The sequence below is a fragment of the Lipomyces chichibuensis genome (genome assembly GCF_038497645.1).
Source record: "Lipomyces chichibuensis strain CBS 12929 unplaced genomic scaffold V1513scaffold_3, whole genome shotgun sequence".
Taxonomy (NCBI): domain Eukaryota; kingdom Fungi; phylum Ascomycota; class Lipomycetes; order Lipomycetales; family Lipomycetaceae; genus Lipomyces; species Lipomyces chichibuensis.
The window spans coordinates 477,095-498,467 of record NW_027117455.1 but is presented as its reverse complement, the minus strand read 5'-3'; the positions used below and the strand labels follow the sequence as shown (position 1 = coordinate 498,467).

The 21,373-nt window shown below is 48.0% G+C and overlaps 7 protein-coding genes across 7 annotated transcripts; 3 read left to right on the top strand and 4 right to left on the bottom strand.

The window, feature by feature from the left end:
* Window positions 1-101: 101 nt before the first annotated feature.
* On the top strand, window positions 102-1,793 carry V1513DRAFT_437464 (sodium bile acid symporter family-domain-containing protein). Its single transcript, XM_066896928.1, has one exon. The coding sequence runs from the start codon at window positions 224-226 to the stop codon at window positions 1,496-1,498; it is 1,275 nt and encodes a 424-aa protein (XP_066755926.1). The 5' UTR covers window positions 102-223; the 3' UTR covers window positions 1,499-1,793.
* V1513DRAFT_437463 (uncharacterized protein) lies at window positions 1,697-3,274 on the bottom strand. The gene is made up of 2 exons (XM_066896927.1): window positions 2,131-3,274; window positions 1,697-2,078 (listed from the first exon to the last, which is right to left on the bottom strand). The coding sequence occupies exons 1-2, from the start codon at window positions 2,772-2,774 to the stop codon at window positions 1,952-1,954; spliced, it is 771 nt and encodes a 256-aa protein (XP_066755925.1). The 5' UTR covers window positions 2,775-3,274; the 3' UTR covers window positions 1,697-1,951.
* Window positions 3,211-7,379, top strand: V1513DRAFT_477289 (Pleckstrin homology domain-containing protein). The gene is made up of 4 exons (XM_066900233.1): window positions 3,211-4,917; window positions 4,970-6,056; window positions 6,104-6,516; window positions 6,570-7,379. The coding sequence occupies exons 1-4, from the start codon at window positions 3,325-3,327 to the stop codon at window positions 7,137-7,139; spliced, it is 3,663 nt and encodes a 1,220-aa protein (XP_066755924.1). The 5' UTR covers window positions 3,211-3,324; the 3' UTR covers window positions 7,140-7,379.
* Window positions 7,380-8,312: 933 nt separating this feature from the next.
* On the bottom strand, window positions 8,313-11,206 carry V1513DRAFT_456577 (uncharacterized protein; the record flags this gene model as incomplete). The annotated part of the gene is made up of 3 exons (XM_066899581.1): window positions 8,313-9,226; window positions 9,283-10,858; window positions 10,928-11,206. The coding sequence occupies 3 exons, from the start codon at window positions 11,204-11,206 to the stop codon at window positions 8,313-8,315; spliced, it is 2,769 nt and encodes a 922-aa protein (XP_066755923.1).
* Window positions 11,207-13,379: 2,173 nt separating this feature from the next.
* V1513DRAFT_437452 (ribonucleotide reductase) lies at window positions 13,380-15,057 on the top strand. The gene is made up of 2 exons (XM_066896926.1): window positions 13,380-13,491; window positions 13,620-15,057. Exons 1-2 carry the CDS (start codon window positions 13,459-13,461, stop codon window positions 14,763-14,765), a joined length of 1,179 nt encoding a protein of 392 aa, XP_066755922.1. The 5' UTR covers window positions 13,380-13,458; the 3' UTR covers window positions 14,766-15,057.
* V1513DRAFT_170002 (lysophospholipase catalytic domain-containing protein) lies at window positions 14,958-17,530 on the bottom strand. Its single transcript, XM_066894268.1, has 2 exons — window positions 17,129-17,530; window positions 14,958-17,066 (listed from the first exon to the last, which is right to left on the bottom strand). Exons 1-2 carry the CDS (start codon window positions 17,199-17,201, stop codon window positions 15,151-15,153), a joined length of 1,989 nt encoding a protein of 662 aa, XP_066755921.1. The 5' UTR covers window positions 17,202-17,530; the 3' UTR covers window positions 14,958-15,150.
* Window positions 17,531-18,400: 870 nt separating this feature from the next.
* Window positions 18,401-21,006, bottom strand: V1513DRAFT_169950 (phosphoesterase family-domain-containing protein). Its single transcript, XM_066894267.1, has 3 exons — window positions 20,312-21,006; window positions 19,431-20,254; window positions 18,401-19,381 (listed from the first exon to the last, which is right to left on the bottom strand). Exons 1-3 carry the CDS (start codon window positions 20,805-20,807, stop codon window positions 18,782-18,784), a joined length of 1,920 nt encoding a protein of 639 aa, XP_066755920.1. The 5' UTR covers window positions 20,808-21,006; the 3' UTR covers window positions 18,401-18,781.
* Between the last annotated feature and the right edge of the window lie 367 nt (window positions 21,007-21,373).

Below are 21,373 nucleotides of genomic sequence, written 5' to 3'. Positions count from 1 at the left end.
GCGTAACACAGATGTGTTTATTCGCACGAGTTCGAAGAGCGGCTGCGGCTACGGACGATAGTAAATGCGTGGCGCTATCTGCTGTCTAATTCTTTCTCCGTTTGGGCTGTTGACCAACACGGTGAAGCTTGTTAATTGGCATTCAACTTCTCGGAATAGGATAGGGAGTTAGTAGTACAGGAACAAAGATATCTTTCGAGTCGTATTCCAGCAGTCCAGCGAAATGCCAGAAAGCTTTTCGGATCCACTGAGAGCGGTTCCTGAATCTGAGCCTCTGCCAGATCTTGAGCGCGGTGATAGTCTTTCAGTTGATACCGCAAGGGATAGCAGCGACTACCACGATTACTCGCCTTTACTGGAACGCACATCGACTTCGACCACGGTACAAACAGTAATTACGAGTTCCGGACTGAGTCGGACTGAGACAAACAAACTACCGCCATTAAAGCAACTTGGAATATTAGACAGATATTTGGCCCTATGGATTTTCCTGTCAATGGTTGTGGGCATATCAGCGGGATACTTCTTCCCTGGCATTGGCTCTAAGCTTGAAAAGGGTGGACTCGCCGGTGTCTCCATTCCTATTGCCACGGGTCTGTTGATCATGATGTACCCGATTATGTGCAAGGTTCAATTCGAGTCGTTACACAGACTCTTGGTCGTGAAGACACTTTGGGTTCAGGTGGCCATTAGCTTGCTTATCAATTGGATTGTTGCCCCAATGGTTATGGTCGGACTTGCGTGGCTCTTCCTACCAGACCGTCCAGAATTAAGAGAAGGTCTCATCATGGTTGGTATAGCCAGGTGTATCGCTATGGTCATGATATGGATAGAATTATCTGAGGGGGACGCCGATTATGGTGCTATCCTTACCGCAGTCAACTCACTCCTTCAGATGGTACTATTTGCACCTACCGCCATGTTCTACATTAACGTTATTGGAAATTCGCCAGATCATCTTCAGATTTCATATTCCGTGGTGGCAAAGTCTGTTGCAATCTTCCTCGGTATTCCATTACTGATAGCCGTCATTACGCGAGTAATTCTGCGAGGACATGTTATCTCCGCCAAGGCCTACGACACCAAGTTCATCTCCTTCCTTGAGCCATTCTCGCTACTGGGTCTCCTGTTCACCATTCTCATTCTCTTTGCCTCACAAGGCCGTGAGGTTATCACTCAGCTTACGTCTGTTTTGCGTGTGGTCGCACCTATGTTCGCGTATTTCGTAATCTTGTTCTTCGGCACTCTATGGCTTTGCCATAGACTTGGATACACATATAAGGTCTGTTCCGCTCAAGCTTTCACGGCTGCCAGCAATAACTTTGAGCTTGCTATCGCCGTCGTAGTTTCATTCTATGGCATCTCATCTACTCAGGCGTTGGCTGCTACAGTCGGACCCTTACTTGAGGTCCCGGTTCTGTTGTCCTTTGTGTACATTATCCAGTATTACCGCGAGAAGATCACCTGGGGAACAAAGGGTAGCTCAGAGATTCTTTAATATTCTTGGGAGCCGTTGGGAGATATGTAGTTTGCATTGTATAGACTTTCGTTGGATATACTTCGGTCATGTTTTATTAGCGTATTTTTGGTTTTGCTGACTTTTTTGTATGGCTGTATGATTGGTTAGATTGTCGATATTCAAGCACGTTAACAATAGAAGTTTGGATTTGAAATGATGTGGTGTTTGAGGAAAAATAGTTGATGAAATTTTGTATTATCCCACATTTGTGTAATTCAATTAATTCGACCAATGAATCGTCCAGGATAATTGTGATTTACAGCCTAAGACAACGTCACTTTGAAAGTCAAATGACTCTTCCCATTGTGCGTCTGAGATTAGCTGAGATTACTTGGCTGACGAGAAGTGATTGATATTCAAGCAGACTTTGCATTGCCCAGTGCATATATGACAATCATCCCTATATGACGGCATGTTTTTATAATTTAACGTTTACAGCAACGCCTTAAAAATATCATAAAACTTTGCCCTTGTGTCAATCTCGATAATGTCACCGTGGCACATAACAATTTTTTCAAAATCTAGAGTAGACAACGCATTAACACCTTTCTTGATCGCCCTGTGCACATATCAGCAACCTTAAGTAAGTATCCAAGTGCATCGCTACTTACTGCTTATCTTTAAATAAACGGCCTGTGACGTAGGGCTGCAATCTAGCCTCTATGCTTAACATGCCCAATATAGTGTCGACGACTCCAATTGACTTCGTAGCAGAGTACTGATCTGTGGCCGGGAAATTTAAAATCAGGTCCGCGACTACAAGGACCTTAGACTTGCCGTGATAAGTCGCCAGCTCTCTATTTTTATGCCCACTAAAGCAAATAAACTTGAAGTCTTCTTCTTCAGCGATATCATCCATCCCAAGCTCTTTCGCGCTCAGGACTTTATCAAATTCTGCAACCTCGATGTCCACAACCACGCCATCATTTGCTTTCTTTCTCCCAAGTCCTCTACAGCCAACAACCTTAGCATCTGGGTACAATTCCTTCCACTCTTTAATTGCCATATGATGAACCGCATTCGGCGCGAGAATGTATTTGATAGGCAAACCACCCAGCGCTGTGTCAGAATCGGCGTTGAATGGTAAAGGTGAAATAACAAACGCACCGGGACCACTGGTGAATTGTGCCTTAATAATAGTTTCTCGAGCACCAAGTTTAACAAGCCCAGCAATTGTGAATGGACATCCTAGTGTGATGACGTTAGGCGCAGGATCGCGACGAACGATACCCGTTAGTGGGGAAGGATAGCTCATTATTCTGAAAGTAGCCCAATTAAGACTTTTCTATGTATTCAAGGAGCTTCGGATCCGTGAGAGGATTGTTTCGACGTAAAAAATAAATACGATGAAATAGGCGCTAAGTTAAATGTACACATTAGCAGCGCCTGTTTTCGGAGAGCCGCTCTGGATCCCAGGATCGTGGCGGACGCGTGCGGCGCCGAACTTCCTCAGAAATGAAGTAACGGTAGATAGGGACCTGGTCATATTGAACACTCTCAAAGCAATTGAGATATTGGTTTATATGTGGAGAGACCACGGAACCCCTAATGCAGGTAAAACAGACCTTTGGTTCCGACCGGTGAAGGTCCTCGGCGACCGGTTGGTACCTGCTTGAGTGACGTCACACATATCAGCATTACCCTGCCTGATCATCGATCGCGATAATGATCAGGCACGAACTAGCCCTCGCCATGTCTTCTGTTCAGTGTACAACTTCACTGTCGTTTGCATTTCAGCTCTATCGAGAAGTCATACTATCGGCTAGGCTAAGTGACAATTGCACATCAGTTGCGATAACAGGACAATGGCAAGCTCCGCCGATCAAGCGTACTTCAATGCATCACCGGAAGACTACCCGTTCACATCGTTTAGACTGTCGCATGCCAACGCATCCCACATCCATGCTACGTCCCGTGTTGTGCTTATAGGACCAATTCCTTCCGACTGGCTGCGGCGGCATCAGAAGATATGGCTTGCCAGAGTGACGCGCTCGTCAGATCAAGAATTTAAGGCTGCTTGGTCATCTGTTTTTCCAGACTCTGATCCACCACCCCCACCGCCAGCACGTTCGGTTACTGCACCACCTTCGCTGCGGAGAGGAAGTGTTACTACCGGGAACGGTAGCGGAATTATATCGTCATCGCTTAATGGTACTCCTCCGATCGCAATAAGCCATTCGTCTCGTCACGGTTCATATTTTGGCAATCGCGGTGGACTGTCAACAAGAAACAGTCACTATGAGTCATCGCCTAGATCCGGAGAAGCACTAAGTGTTGCGAAAATGAGGGGCAGTCCAATTGCAGGTCCATCAAGTTCTGGGGATAGTAAATACGACTCATACAATCCTGAGTCGAACCCAACTTCAAGATCATCATCGCACTACGTTGACGTCGAGCCACACTTACCGTCGTCTGCTGATGCTACTCCAACCCAATCACGATATCTTTTAGAGCCGTCACGCATGGGCAGCCCGACGCCTTTTACGCGGTACAACGAAAGCATGCCGTTCGTTGAGGCAGGGCCATCTGCATCACGTGGACGTTCTATACGTCGCTTTAGCAATTCTGGCGGGTCTGCACGACCCTCAGGTGCCTTTGCACCATCTAGTTATACATCAACGCAGACCTTTGCGACAGCTAGAGGCTCAGTCTCCGTCTCCACCGTTCGCTCTCAGTCTCGGCGTGCTCCGTCACCTCCGTCTTCATCGATCTACTCGCGCCGATCGCGATCTCAAGATAGCGTCTCAACAATTCGGCCTATTAGGACTCTTCCTACACCAGTCGCAACGTCGATATCCACGGAGAGTTTGACTAGGACGAACGACTTGGCAATGGGCGTTATGCCACATTTCCATAACGTTCCTCAAAATGCGGCGCGGTCGAGTCTGGTAAATATTCTTCAGCGGGATAACGAGGTTAGGAGACTACGAAGCGCCTCAAGATCATCGCAAGGGATGGGTGATGCCGGCTCTGTAGCAGACAGAGGATCGAGGAGTGGTGACTTTGATGGTGACGCTCATCTCAGTCATGACTCGGATTCAGACTCATTGCGACAATTGGAATTCAATTTTTTACCAGAGAGAAGGACGGACAATAGTGGTGACGTATATGACGTGGTGGTAGATGGGAACAGTGTGCTAGGTGCCGTCGGTCCGGAACTAGCGAATGGCAGTAGCGAAGAACATGCTGAATATCAGCTACAGAAGGGTCAAGTTGTTAAGATAGATCGCGTCCTTGTTGGCATCAAATCAGCAAACGTTCGAACGCTGCATTCGGATTTCAATGAAAGTGATCACGTACATTTAAATGTTGTGGAGAGAGCTCGTGAATATATCGCGGTTGCAAGATATTTGGGTGAAGAACAAGCACCATTCGTACTGCAACTATATAAAACTTTGGTGAGTATATGCTATGTATTTAATTTTCCCATATAACGTCTCATATATGTAGACCGTTCCTGCGATTGTGGCCGACCGCACTTCTACATCCATCGCATACACAATACCACTGAATCGCAAAATAGTCAATATTAATCTCTTCTCTTCCTTGGACAAGTCATTGGCATTATGGAAGTCAAATGATGACAACGGCAAGGGTGACGCAAAGACGATCTTATATGTCATGAGATTCCGAGCGCCGTCAACTAGCATCGCATGGTACGGATTTGTTCGAAGTATATTAGGTGGCAAAGTCGTGAAAGATATGATTGTGCAGGTTCCAGACCTTGAGGCATCGCTGAGAATTGCCATCCCGTGGGAAGATATTCGAAGGCACAACCTAAGGCGATTAGCGGACACGCGCCGTCGTGAGGATGGTCTTGAGGAGGCCGAGCACGTACATGGTAGTCATGCGGATGCAATGCCCGCACCACAGATTGTAGACTATGCGATTTCAACAGCACTGGACATTCTTGAGCGGGTCCCGGCGTACAGAGAAACAGTCACTTACTGGCGGGAACATGCGAGACTAGGATTAGCATGGCGGCGATATGATCGGATAGAATGGTTACATGACGTGAATGAACAGCATATGTATGCTGCCTGGGCACTTCGCAAGACACATGAACTAGAACTTAGACCCAAAGTTCACTATCCTACGTTTGCGCCTTCCCCTAAAGCAGCGGCACAGTCGCTGGTCGAGCCTCCTCCAATCGAAGGGTTTCTGATCCGCCTGACGCAACACTCAGGGAATTCTACACATTTAGGCTGGCTGTATTACAAACAATTTTACTTCATGTGCCATGATAACATGCTTGTTTTCTGCAAGCCCCATCACGCGACCCCGCCGGCATTTGAAAAACCGTTTTCTCTGACTGATTCTGCTGGCTCTCGTACATTCATTCATGAATTCACGCCATATCCGATGAGAGATGGACAGATCGAGTGGCTAGACGGCTCTCGACTACGCGATTCTCATAAACTGAAGGAACTGGATGAAATTGCACTGTCAGAAGTGTACAGGCGATTGTATCAGATGCTTACATCGTCTGGATTTATCGACTTATGTGATGTCACTGAGGTTCGCCCTGTCCGACGAGGTAAGAAATATGGAAAGCTATTAAAGTCAGATATTAACCTGGTCTAGATCCTGCTATAGATTCGCAGATTGGTGTTGGCGACGGTGTGAATTTTAATCGCTCTGCCCGCAATGAGAGGACCAATTACGAGGATGGCACAGTCACGGAATTTGATGATGACAGAGTGTTTGAGCTTGTCCTCAAGTCTGGTCTTGTAGTTCGATTACAAGCGTTCAATAAGACAACGCGAGATGAATGGATAAAGCGATTAGATGAACTGCGTGTATATTGGCGCGCTCGAAGAGAAGCAGATACGAAGGCGTTGACAGCGTTGAAGGCAGCTAATCTCACCCAGCTGCACATAGACGAAGAGATGGAGTCTCAGATTGGAGAGTCAGCGTCGAAATGGGAAGCGTTGAGAGGAGTTGCTGACCCGGAGATATATAATGTCTGTCCTTTGGGTTTCTGTCGCAGTATTACGGTGCGTACACTCGATCAAGAGGTTCAATTAAGGCGATGCTAATGTTTATAAAGATGGAGGGCCAGTTGTTCTTCAAAGTCAGGAAGCATGCTACATTTAAGATGAATTATATCGTCATATGTCATGGCCATCTGATTATTTTTGAAGAACAGTCGCGTTCAGCAACCGGTGTCGAGGTGCCAACAATCTATCATAAGAAGAGAGATATAATCCCATTGAAGGAGTGTTATGTCTATTCCGGAATTTTGACCGAAGCGGACCTCGTGAGCCAGAATAATTCGTTCAATGTCAGCGCAGCTCCTGGAATGTATTCTCTTCCCCGAATATACAGTGACGGCACAACTGCATCCGACGACCAATTTTCGCGGTGCTTCGTTCTTTGGCGGGCGAGCAGCACCTCGACATTAGCACCAAAAGACGCAGTCAAATCTTTCAAGCCTCAGCGCAAGAAGTATTCTGGAAGTGACAGATTCTACCGCGTCGAGACATTGGGAACAGCGGGAAGAGGCCTAATGTTTATGGCAAGGTCAAGGATGGAGAAAGAGCTCTGGGTGTCAGTTCTTACAGAAGAGATTGGCAGGATTCAGGAAAAATGTATAACACATCATGTCGTGCCTTCGTGAATAGAACCCTGGTTGAGACGGGACATAGCAAGGTTACTTGGTTTTGACGGTTCTAACTGTAGCAAATTTTATTTCATTGTTCTTTTTGGGTCATTGAAGAGGTTGTATTTTGGTTTTAGAACATTGATGGGCATAATTGCATGTTGGCATGTGTGATTCAGTTTGAAATTGGTTTGCTATTTACATTATACGGATAAACTATGCTTGTTTACATTTGGCGTGCGCTTTCATGGTCATGCAGACTACCTATAGAACCTCAAATGCCGGACTGGTTTGCACCATTGCATGTGTCACCAATCTTATCCTAGGGTGGCCAGAAAATGCTTTGCGAGAAGGTGCCAGGTGCCCACCTCGTTCCGCGTCTCCAGTGGAATAGTCAAGATAGGAACGAATCACCAAAGCTTTCAATTTGCTAAATGCCGCCATATAAGTACATACACGCAGTCCTGTAGTGTAATGTGCAGGTCGGCTTGCTTACTTTTGCCCAGGTCGTGAAGTGTTGGCAGGTGTACCGGGTCCCTCGTTGCCGCTTCCAGGACTTCGTCTATGTTGTAAATCATAGTATCCCCAACTCCAATTCTGGACTCCCTCGCCTCTCCAACGGCCAGCGAAAATACTGAGAATGTAATAGCCTATAATTACAATACTTCCATGAATTTTCAATAACGAAAGCACCGTACTCAAAACGCTAGTTGTTTCATATACAAACTTGCTCTAGCCTTCTAGATAGACTGTTCACGAGCGGAGTCCACATCGCGAAGTCTACTAGCCAGCTCGAAGTTACCGATAGAAAGACGAGAAACTGAGCGAGGCTAAAAGGCCGTTGGAAAAAGACATAAATAAGAGACGAAAGAGGATCTCTTCGGAACTGATTGATGATGAGGTTGATATGTACACCATGCCTCCATTTCTCACCCGATTATACATTGTTAGTATATAGAATAGTGCTACATAGAACGAAGACATGTACATAGTTAAATATGAGCAAGAGGATAATACATGAAATGATCCAATACTGAAATATACACAAATCCCAGAGATAGCACCCGAATGCAACAAAAAGTCATAATATCGTTACAAGAGAAAGCACAAAATTCTACAAACTTGGAGCACCGAAAATAAAAAATCAATTAAAGCCATACCATACCCTTACCTTCCAGCTTCACAAACCGACTATGAGTTCTCATCAACATTCCTCAAAAATCCGGCCACACGCGACATATCGACCTCAGCAGGGTCGCTTTGCACGGCCTGCACCAAACCTTCCAGCAGAGAATCAACGTCTGCTTTGGGAACACCAGTACACATTGCAACAACACCTCGGAACTTATCTTCTAGATCGGATGACCGACCACGCAGAACCTGTGCCAGCACACTAAGTTGTACGGCATTGCGCTTGTATGCTGCTATCCGTGCGCGCAAGACAGGAATCGGCGGAACAGGGCCGACGACTTTCAGTTTCATGGGATCTATCCCTCGACTACTACCTGCCTCGGCCACAGCAGTGACATTCGCATCCGTGACAGGCGTAGTGGCCGCAGAATTGCCACCGCTAACACTAGCCGTCGCAATTTTGTTAATCACTTCGCCGGCAGCCCCATCGGCCGCCGATGGAGCAGCCACTGGAGTAGAGCCATTGACACCAACATCCTCCTCGACAATCTCCAAGCGAAATGCCTTGTCAGCGTCAACGTCTGCGTTATCGTCGTCGCTCCGACTGTCAATTGTGTCCAGGTCTGCCATGGTAACGTCACCAGTTTCATCCGCTGTCATCACCTCGTCCGAACCAGGTTCGCCCTCAGAAGCCGCCGTTTCTACAGAGCCTGCTTTATCGGCAGCAAGTAGGGCCTTGGCGACCTTGTACCGCCCGTCTTCTTCCCTAATAGCGTTCTCGAGATTTCTGCACCGCTGATGTAACTCGTTAAGGTGGTTGGATTGCTTTCGTAGCTGGTCAGCGCGTAATCGAGATTGCGCTAGGGTCACGGTAACCTCCCGAAGTTGCACATGCATGGCATCCAAAGTCGTCTGCTTCGTTTGAAGTTCATCCTGAAAATCTTTATCGAGAGCCGAAATCATAGACGTCATTGCTATGTTAAACATTAGAATTTAATACTTGCCACAGAAATAGAAACTAGAGACTTACAAGCTATTATGTCTTTGCTTTGCTGCACAACTGCCGGAGGAACCAATGGTCCATGTGTTCGGAATAAGGGAGCAGGGGCGGCGGAAGTATTTATTGACATATCTCCGACACCAAAATCAATTGGCCGGAGACCCGCACGATTCGGGATCGTTGCGTCGGCGCCAACTTCAATTAGTTGCTGTGCAATACTCTTGTTACCAATTCGCGCAGCAATATTTAATGACGTATCCCCGTTTTTATCCTGTGCGTTCACCACATCCGACATAAATCGTGATAAACTCACGCTCTTTCTTGAGCTGTTAGGGCCATTGTGTCGTACTATCCACTCCAGAAGACATTCAAGGTAATACCTGCTCGCCCCGGACCGTCCTTTAATGCCAGCTGTGAGTGCAATCTGATGCAAAACTGTCCGCCCCTGTTTGTCGGCCAGTGTTATCGCGGGATACAGAAGATCCAATAACTGTGGAAATGTGCCCTGGTCGTAATTGTTTGTCACCAGCACAGCTCGAATCAGGCCTGTCTCGCCCGTATAGTTCCCACGGCGAGGATCAGCTCCTCGCCCTATAAGATCCTGTACGAGCTGAATTCGAGCTAATGCAGACGCCCAATGCAAAGCTGCGTGCCCTAATTCGTCAATGGAAACGTCAACTTCAATTTTCGCTGTCGATGAGGGACCCGTATTGCCCGCTGCAACAGAATCAAGAACCGGCAGCTGCGATACGCCACTAGTCTCGTTTGTTAAAAAGATCTGTGTCATGATTTCCTTGGAATGTTCAAAGTTCGGAGCTGTGTTCGCGTCTAGTGGATCCAGCGGCTGTTCTCTGTTTGAAGCCAAACGCGATTCCCCCTTGAACGACTCCGCATCGGCGACAACATCTTCGCCGATGATATTCAAGTGATCGAAACGGGTCCGCTTTCGGGGAGGACCGTCTTCGCGCTCATTGCGAGCTTCGTCTTCATCAACATCGGTAGCCAAGTCTGACCCAAAAGAGACTAGATGCTCGTGTGAACTGATAGTACTTTGTTGCAGTGGCTTAACATCGACAGATGGTAGAGGGGTAGCCTGACTTGCCGCAGATATCCTCTGGGCGGCTTTACCAAGTGCTGTCAGAGCTGCAGTGGCAGATGTCGATAATGGAGTTGAGAAAACAGAATTTGCACTACCGCTAGGAGTGCCGACTTGCGAAGCTGCGCTGTTTTGTTGAGAAGCCACTGCATACATCTGCTTCCTGCGCGCCGCCAAGGCTTGTTCCTTCGTAGGTGTCTGTTCAGATTGAGGAGCTGTGGGGTCAAAATCGAGCAGAGGGAGGAGTAGGTCTTCAACCGAGTATTGTTGACAAAATTGGCGGCCACGATCGAATGGAATCCACGTTCCCTGATATTTACCGTATCCACCCTGCACTTTCTCATGCTCGCCGGTGTGAATCTCCTTCTCGAGGATCTTTGTCCGACGACCCTTGTCAACGCCGCCGACTTTTAAAATCTGTGTCGCATTGAGGTATGAATCTGATCGGCGACGCATGACTGCGACGCCGTTGACCATCATCTCGTAGACGGGAATGCCAGAGTAAACAGCCTGTAAACATACACAATTAGCATTCAGTCAAGTTAAGCATGACAACAACAAGTAAAATGGTATACTGACGGTGTATATATTTGACGGGGTTGGAACAGGAGCGAGCTGCGGAGGAGGCGGCGTCTCCTGCGAGTGTGGAGTGGATGTCCGCGATTCCGTGCCCGGCTGGGATTGTTGCGACATCGAGGTGATCGCGGTCGCTTGTGATGAAGCCGTCGCGGATGACGCCGCGTGCAGAGGAGAATTAGTGGAGGACGCGTGGTGGACGGGCGGCACGAGATGAGGTTGTTGTGATGGTGGAGGAGGTACGGGGGGACGGTGCGCGTAGGAAGTCGCGACGGACGACATCGGGGTTCTCTGTGGGTTGGAATACCAGTGCGGCCGCTCGCGAAGATAAAATGATTGGCGCTGTAGGCGGTGAACCGATGCGATGGGGACGATGTTGATGCGTAACCGGAGCAGAAAAAGTGAATGTAGCCAACGAGAAGGCGAGCCAAAGTCGCGCGCGTTCGTGTTTGGCGTACCTTTGTTTTGGTTCCACTGCTGCCGAAACTTCTGCAGCATATCACGGTCTCCAATTTCGCATGATTAATTCCAAAACAACAGCACTTAAGACGACGTTTCGGAGGGTGCGCGTCCTGGCCGACCATTTCAATTTGCGTCACCTCAGCCGCTCTGTTTGCCCCACGCGTCACTCCTATTTGCACAAATGTCGAACCTTAACACATTAATATCCATAGGCATTCCGCCTTGATATAGGTATTTACGATGCATAACAGAAGGCTCGCGGAGCGGAGAGCGATGTTGCGCAGATTGCATATCGTTGTACGGTTATTTCTGTTTGCATTGCACTAATCTGTGTGATGATTCGATGGATCATGGTGGGTTGCAAAAGGCGAAGATTGGCGCAGCCAATACTGCTATTCGGCAACGCTAATTTCGCCACTGTTATGTACGGCCAGCCCTCTGATGAAGCGGATTATAGGTGTTTGTCCTGCATGTCGAGGTTATATCGGTGGAGAGAAGTGTGAATTTCGTAGACACAGATATGCCAATAATTCGAGTCATGGATATCAATCTATTGCACGAAGAGACACACATACAACTGGCGCAATGCTGACCAAGAGGTCCAGATACAAGAGTTGGATCCAGGCGTCGTTTGTGATAACGTTTGTTATGTGAGCTAGTGTGTAGTCTCTGTTTATTGTCCTCTGCATCACCGTAAAGACATGTGGTAGTAACTGTTTGGAAAATTATGTGGCTGATTGAGTTACGCTTATGATTACTTTTGCCCAGTGACTCGCGTTGAAGAAGTCCACCGACAATCGCATGCGATTCTCTTTCCGATTTGAAATCTGTGATGACTTTATAATACTGCTGGTGTACTTGCTTTCGCTAACCCTTGTCTCGAACTCCGAAGAGAAAAGAATACGCGAGGCGTACCACCCGTAACCACTTTTATCCGGCGCAGTAAAATTGTGTATAGTAATGTCTATATACCTCAGTCGCGTCTAAATAGCCAAACCGAGGTTTATTCATCGCTGACAAGCACAATTGGCAGCAATAATATATAGGCCAAGAGAATGATAATAACCACCCTCCACCCGAATTGTCACTTTACCACGAAATGCGTAAGCTTATTACTCACCCTACGGGCAGCTCAAATCAAACCGTCTCTGCCTGAGGCCAGGATGCACGAGCAGGTCTGATACGAAGTGAAAAGGCGACACGCCGAGCCTTTGAGTTGAATGAATTACTCACACCGGCATCTTCGTAATTGGCGAGAATGCGAAGTTCAAATATCACTCTCGTGGAAACTTTGACAGTAAATTTACTTTATGTGGCTGACAAGTGTTGTCACTGACAGATCCCAGGCATCGGAGTCCGACTAGCAGGAGGCAAGCAGCAGTTTAGCACGGCCTTGCGTGAAGACGTTCGTTCGATCTGCCCGGGCTGCAGAACCAGCAAGATATGTGTGAATAAAAGTATGGGCGAACTCAAAGCTATCCGGCCCATGACACTTTTGGGCCAGGAGTGACCGAGTGAGTACAATAAAATAGCAGTAGAAACGCGTTCCCGGGTTTCTAAACGCGTTTCTACTGAACCCTATGCCCAAGGAATGGTCCGTCTCACGCTGCCGCCGCATTGCAGACGCCATTATACTGCACTGTTCCGGGTGTCTACGTGACGACAATCGCGGTCCGAGTCACGCTGTTGTGCTTTCTCATTTGTAGAATACGTGGTGCAGATGTTAAGGAGCGGAAACCATCGAGTGAGGTGACGCGTAAATGAGAAATGTAAACATGCGGGTCTGGCGCGTGAGTGGCGCGTTGGGCGCGCGTGTGATTGGCTGGCTGATACGAAAATTTGCGGCGGACCGCAGACTCCTCAGTGTCTGGCCGCGTTCTAATTGCCCGTCCCATTCAAAACAAAATCGCGTCCTGTGCGCGATCGCTTTAAGTTCCTTTGTCTGCCTGCTCGGCTGCCTCGCCTGGTGAGTATAAAATCCAAGCCCTGTCCCCCCTTCTCCGTTCCAGTATTTTTGCTTCCGTTTCCCGTTACTGTTAAACTCTTACCGGATCCTTTACTAATCATTGACCATGTCTCCAGTTGAAGTTACTCCTTCCAAAGAGGTCAGTTCTTTTATTTTGATTGCAATTGCATGGATGGATGGAGACACACGCGTTGTACCAATGATTCGCATAATTAAATCGACGTGTCGTGTAAATAGAACACACATTGACTAATATCTCGAACACAGGCTGCCGACGTTCTGTCCGATCTCAACCTCGCGTCAGCAAAAAAGAACCTTACCAGCACATTTAAAGACGTCGCTGACGAGCCTAAGATTGCGTCCACGGCCGTCATGGATGACGATATGGAGCAGTTCATCCAGGAGCGCAAGAGCCTCCAATTGCAAGAGAAGAAAGAGCCTCTGTTGATTGAGAACAAGAACCGATTCGTCCTGTTCCCCATCAAGTACCATGAGATTTGGCAAATGTACAAGAAGGCCGAAGCCTCATTCTGGACAGCCGAGGAGATCGATCTCGGCAAGGATCTTCATGACTGGGAAAATAGATTGAACGACGACGAGCGGTACTTTATTTCGCACGTCCTTGCTTTCTTCGCCGCGTCGGACGGTATTGTCAACGAGAACCTGGTCGAGCGGTTTTCGAACGAGATTCAGATTCCCGAGGCCCGCTGTTTCTACGGATTTCAGATTATGATTGAGAACATCCATTCGGAGACTTACTCTCTCCTTATCGACACTTACATCAAAGACACTGCTGAGCGCGCATATCTGTTCGATGCCGTTGAGACCATTCCATGTATCAAGAAGAAGGCCGATTGGGCCCTCCGGTGGATCTCTGACAAGGAATCGATATTTGCTGAGCGTTTGATCGCGTTTGCCGCTGTCGAGGGTATCTTCTTCTCCGGCTCGTTCGCGTCCATATTTTGGCTTAAGAAGCGCGGTCTCATGCCAGGTCTCACCTTCTCCAACGAGCTCATCTCCCGCGATGAGGGCCTCCACACCGACTTTGCTTGCCTTCTCTTCAGCCACCTCCAGCACCGGCCGTCAAGGAAGACCGTTGAGAAAATTATCGTCGAGGCCGTGGCTATTGAGCAGGAATTCCTCACAGAAGCCCTTCCCGTCGCGCTTCTCGGCATGAACTCGAAGCTCATGAAACAATATATTGAATTCGTGGCCGATCGTCTCCTAGTCGCCCTGGGCAACAAGAAAGTCTACAACGCGACGAACCCGTTCGATTTCATGGAAAACATCTCACTCGCGGGCAAAACGAATTTCTTTGAGAAACGTGTGTCAGATTACCAGAAGGCTGGCGTCATGGCCGGTGCGAAGCAATCGTCCCAGGAGACCTCGTTTGCGTTTGATGAGGATTTCTAAGCTGCATACTTTTTTCTTTTTACATTGGCCGCAACTCCCCTCTTCGTTCTCTCTCCTCACGTTCATTTTTTTTAAGTCTTATTAATGATCATTATTGGGTTGGGTATTTTGTACATTAACATGGGTGTGGGCTTCATGCGATTTGCGTTAAATGGGCACCGTTTTATTGTTGTTGCAGATGTAGCTTTTCGGATAATAATCACACTTATCCCGTGCGGCCGGGTTTGTTAAGCGGTTCGCGTTTGTATATTAGTATTTGTTAATGGAAAATAGAGTTCATCTGCATCTGTAATGATTTTGTCCCAGAAAATACCATTAAACAAGATAAATCCCATAAAACAAGATAAATACCATATATGTACAGTGTCCAGCATTTTATACTCCATCACAAAAATCCTGCGACCATAACACCAAGACATACAGCACCCCATACCACACTCCTCATTGCCACTATTGTCGCAGCATCCGACGTGGAAGATGAGGCAAGGATAAGACCAGGCTCCTCGGTCTCATTACTGGCATTTGCGTCAAGCACCGTTCCGTCCCAGCAATACTTTGCCAAACAAGCCTGACATTCCGCCGTAGGAGTCACATTCCGACGTTCGGTTTCGCGTTGAATGATCGCGCAACCGATGCATTTTGCCCACTCGCTGTCCACCGTACCATTGCCTTGTGTCGCGACGTTGTACCCGTTTGTAATAATTCCTTCGACTTCGCTGGTTTCGTACGACATTTGGAAGGTGGAAGTGTTGGAGTAATACGACCACGGATGGTTCGCCAGATATACGATTAACGGTACTGTCGTGCCACCATTCTCACCTGTAATGTTCGACGCATTGCATCCAAACCAGGTCGGTCTTGCTGTCAAGTTGAGCCCGACGAATGTGTTCCTGTCGGGAACTGCAGGGAACTTCGTCCCGTTTCCTTGAGACGAGAATTGGCGGTCGTAGGTAGCAGTCATGGACCAGCCTGCAGGCCAGTTGTAGTCTGTGTCCGCCGAGTTGTCGACAGCGAAGATGACGTCCACTTGTCTGACTGGTTGGATTAGTGGCAGTAGCGGGATGTTTTGATAGTCCTCACCGCCGTCGACGAGAGTCAGCTCTGTTTCGTTGTACATGTAGCTGATATCGCGATTGACGCCGTAGAAAGGATTGGGGTCTATCAAGGCGATGTCTTTTTCTTCTGAAGAAAGATTCCCTAGCACGGCTTCAGCGGCGTCGTATAAAACGCCTTCAACGCCGGTACTATTCAGCTGCAGAAGAAACTGGTTAAAAAGGGTAGATGATGTTCCGATGATGAAGCCCGCATTATCGTATCCCATTACACACGTTGCGTTATCCAGAGGACGGCCGTCTGTCATGTTTGTACCCATGTATTCCAGAACAGCAAAAGCGTACAACGACGGATCCCAGCTTCCAATCTCGTACGGATTAATCTCGTACACTGTCGAATTGAGCGACACGACATTAGTATTATACGGACGTCCATCAGCGACAACGATAGGGAACGGCATGCTATAATCCTGATAGGCGCTCAAATTTCTAATATCGCTAAATGTAACACTAGGACCGCCGTCAGTGTAGTTAAACAGCTGAAAAGAGAGGCCACGACCCCAGTAGTCAGTCAGCGAGATACGGAATCCGGCGTCCTCCTTCCCCCTGACATCTTGTATGATCTGCGAATAGTAGTCCGCCGTAACAGCCAATTGCCATCCACCTGGATTCAGGATAGAGTTACTGATATCCCAAACCGTTTCCGAGGCCTGGAGCTCGTCAATAGTGGGAAAGTCATTGATTGCAAGCGAAGTGACGAGCCAGCTACCACCAGAAAGGCCGGCAATGTAGGTAGCTGATTGGAGCAGCCCACCAACGTGACCCGCATTTGTCGCATTCGGTGTGCGGTCGTCAAATGCGGCCACAAAGCCTGCACCAGACAACATGGCGCGGTACCCACCACCTGAAAACGCGATACCAATCGTCAGGTTTGTGTCGACGAGAAAATCGGTTGCATTAAAGTCAGTCATGTTCAGGCGATCGAGATACTCGATCAAATACGGACTCGTCTGCGCCTGACGATTCTCAATGTATTGCGTCTCGTTCGCTGCTAGCGAAGTCGCGTTACGGACGAGCGATGCCACGTTAGGACATGTCACATTGCCGGGAGTGTATGTTCCTGTTGGAGATGAGCGTTTGCCAAATACATTGTACTGTTGGGGCTCGAAATCGCTGATGCCGCCTGCGGGTCGGGCCAGCGCGATGTCTACGTCGAGGTCATCTATAGCTTCTTGTGCAGCGGATTTAGCTGCTGTATTTGGTTAACTTGGTGGCTTCGAAATAGGGAGGATCCAAAAGTGGGAGACGTACCACTGATGAACTCTGCAATAAACAGGATCGTAAAAATGAGCGCCGCCAGCGGAAGACTGCGACTGTACAGCATGAGGATGTCGCGATATCACAATATAGTCAACAACAGACACGATATCGTGCTGGGATAATGCAACATTATAAGGCGAGATACATGGTTCGCGACCGGCAATGACTAGCTCCCGCCGCCGGACTTTGTGTAATGCGTTGATGTGTTGAATGCGATGATGTCATCAATTTGCGAAGCACACATGTTTCTAAATCCAGTGACAGCAGCAAATAGAGAGCGAATAACAACGCAATGACTTGATCATCGAGTAAAAAAAAGGTTTGGTTTACTGTAATCTGCAATGTAGTTTTATCGGAAATAGCATCCCTCAGAGATTCGCTCTTAGGACTAATTAACATGAGCCCCTGGACAGGGCGGTGCAATTTATAGGGGTCAGTGTGCTCTTCTGCAGGGGGGCTAAGCTCGTCCCTGCCATTTCGTCGACCCCAATTCGCCCGCACTATCCAAATAAACCGTCGCAGAACAGAACCAATTGTTTTTAGGGACTTGCGGCCTTGACGCAGTCGGATTATTTGTTCCCTCGTCGTTACCCTGACAACGGGGGGCTGCACGCAGTTGAGAGTGACACAAACAGTGCAGTTGTTACTGCTGACGTCATATTGGACGGAAGTGCAGAGCCTTCTTTATTTTAATTTCTATTAACGCGTCGTCGAGGCCGGAGTTATGCAATTCCGCGAGCCTCGCGAACTGAATGCACCACCTTGTATCCGCCAATCCCGTGTATCTCGATATTGGTAGAAATCTTGCGAGGATTGACAGTTAGGTGCTTCAAGTTTAGGCTCTGTCGGCGTCGGGTATTTAACTTCCCGGATGGAGTCCATTCTCGGTCCGACTCCATCCGCGATTTACTGGTCATTGCGTAAGCCAACCTATTAATAGCTATAGAATACTTTCATCTGGTAATTTTGTAATGCATTTCATATCGATTGAATAAACACAGGAGAGAATAAAACATTCCTATATTATTTAGCGGCCACCTCGTAACTTAAAGCCAGAGTCTAATTTTTATAGCCCGTTAAATTAAGCAATGCGCGTATACCAATTATAAGCATTGTCACCAAACTTGCTTTTACAAAATGTTGTTAAACTCTAGAATCTGGTCGCTCCTGGTCGTTTGTCTATTTGTATCTGATAAGCATATTATGGATCGGACTTGCCAGGACCTGAGTTGTTCGCTAATAGCTCCGCTTATATGAATAGCTAGTTAAACCACTTTCTGTACAAGCTAATGCGCAATATCCCTCATAAGATCTTCGCAGCAAAGAGCAGTGGCACATGTTTGTTCAATGGGTTCTAATTGAGGCATATTTTTGCTGTGACCGGCAACAAAGAACTACCTGCGCAATCATGATCCAACGAACTTAAAGGTTGCAACTTGGTGCAGCCAGGCTTGACACGACACTTTCGAACGACTGCGTTCGGCCTCAACCACAGCCTCACAAATAATAATTTCTTTTGAAACAATCACATCTACACGATCATTACGAAACGCACACTCTATCTTTTGTTTATCGTCATTTGTGTATCATGGAAGCAAAAAATTCTCACCCCGACACAATTTCCCACGCCCAATTCGAAATCGTCTAATAAGAAACAGAGAAAATATTGAAATGATGAGCATCCTTGCAGAAGCCAACGGAACTCTTGGCCTTGCAGACAAAACGGCCGTCGTGTTGGATAGTGTAGCACGACTGCCGGTCGTAAATGATAGTGAAGATCGAGGCCTCGGCCTGCGTCTTGTGGAATTGACCACTGTAGTGCAAATAGTATCCGTAAATGGATTTGATATAGAAGTTATGAGAGAATTCGTCGCCGACTTGAATGACGTAGAATCGCTGAGTCTCGTCCTCGAGCTCTATGTCAACGTTCTCCGGTTGGGCGGGCTTAGAAGTGTAAGTAAGCGTCTTGGACTTCTTGTTGAATGCAAGAGCATGCCTGTGCTCGCGATCCGACATCTGAAACACAAGGTACCGGCCCTCGGTAAGCTGTCCACGAAGCTGCTTATGACCGGTCTCGGTCCAGAGAGAGCCTTTCTCTGTCTGATTGCCATAGGGGACAGGAGGACGACTGTAGGGCAGCGAAGGATAATACTTCTCAGTGCAGAGAGAATACCCGTCATAGTTGCCTTGGCTGTCAATATGAGGATAAGAAACATTAGCAATCGCCGGGATATCAAGTCGTGGCTAATCAAGCGTTAATAGCGTCGAGCACAGAAGTAATACAAGCACTTACGTGTTCAAAATCAAACATGTTAACCAAGTTCGACATGTGATTTCGTCTCCAGGGATTCATCTCTTTGATGGTAAACTCTTTGCCAACCGCTTTGGCCCACCGCTCAAGGAACAAGAGCTGAGAGTTATGGTCAGAAGGCTCAGTGAAGACCTTGCCCCCGCGAGTCCATGGCGAAACGACGTAGAATGGAACACGAAAACCAGGACCAGAAGGGACATAATTCTCTGGATGTTCAGGATCGTACGACCACTCGCCAACGGTCCCCTTAGGCGAGAGAACAGGAGGCACGTGGTCACCAAAACCACCAGTCTCGTCATAAGAGACAATGAGGACAGTCTCGTTGTAGCTGGGTGACGAGGTAATGGCGTCGAGGACACGCTGCTGAAGCCAAGCACCATCCTTGGGTTGGTAAGGAGGATGCTCCGAGAGCTCAGCCGGACCAATGATCCAACTAACCTCAGGAAGAGTGCCATTGGCGGCCTGCTCATAGAAAGCCTCGAGTCCGGCGTAGCCGACACCCTTAGTAGCCAAAGCAGTACCCGACTCGGCGTCCTGATACTGCTCAAACCACGCGAATGGGTTATCATCAAAGTTATCCTGATCCTGATAAACGAACCACGAAATACCCTGCTCCTCGAGATACTCGCCGACAGTCTTCCACTTCAATGGGTAGCATGCATACTTGATGTCGCCGTTTGTCTCACAGCCAGGAGTCTCGTAGTTCTCAATGTAAGGACCACCGTTGACTTCGGGATTGCCAGGATAGCTGCCCTTAATGTTGATAGTACCGGAAACCCAGGTGACACGGTTGGGATTAGTGGGACCTAGGTTCCGCCTCAGTATCAATTAATCACCAAACCACCAAATGGGGCTCAGGTTACCAATGACAGACTCCTGATACATGTCGCCGAGAGTCCATCCCTCCACGATGGAGAAATGGGTAGGAATATCAGAACGTTTAAGATGGCCCCACGACCACGCAGTGTTGTTGGTAACCCATCCGTTGATCTTGCCAAAGTTCCACGAATTGTGGTTGGGAGTCCAGTCGTTGGAACCAGCAATGATACACTCAGTAGACTGGGCATACGACGGATCCTCGTTCAGCCACCATGGGAGCAAGTACTCGGCCTTGTTGCTGGCAGTGGGCTGATACCAGACGTCTTTGCCGTCGTTAACGCGGACGTTGGGATCCTTGAAACCACGAACACCAGCCATGGTACCGAAGTAATGATCGAAGGCACGATTCTCCTGCATGAAGTACACAATATGCTTGATATCGGTGAGCTTCTCGGTGTAAGCGGATGCAGCGGCCGTACTAGCAGAGACCGCGCCGGCCATGAGGCTGCCTGCAATGGCGACCTTTGAGAAAGACACCATGGTACAAAGTCAATGGAGGAATTGACAACCCGTTGAGCGAAGTATGAAGGACCTTGGTATGACCTTGGTGCAATGCAAGGAAATGTCGGACAGTGGTGGGAACTTCCATATCTATATTTCTTGAACCGTGAATGCTGCGATTAAGGCATGTGCTCAACGGAATCGCATATCACACAGACCGAAAGGCCAATTGAAACGAAGCAACATCAGATCGAGAACATCAACAAGTGATAAGACATAATGAATTCTAACACGGCAGCCCGTTAGTGCTACACGTGGATCCGCACTCAGAATTATGTCATGTCCACGAGAACACTACAGGACCGGATATTGGCCAGCGAAACCTAAATGCAGCGCGAATCGGCTGAGGCTAAGAGCTGTTTCGTTACTGACTTGACTCTAGAGCCCGCCGGAAAGGCATATGACGTCGCGCCGATTAGTAGTTGTATGTTCTCCACGCTCGTATTTCGAATGGAATTCAAAAATTACATATAGTTCTGCATAGCACCATTCCAGGTCATAACTGACGAGACGGCAACCGACTGGTAGCAGCATATCCCCGGCTC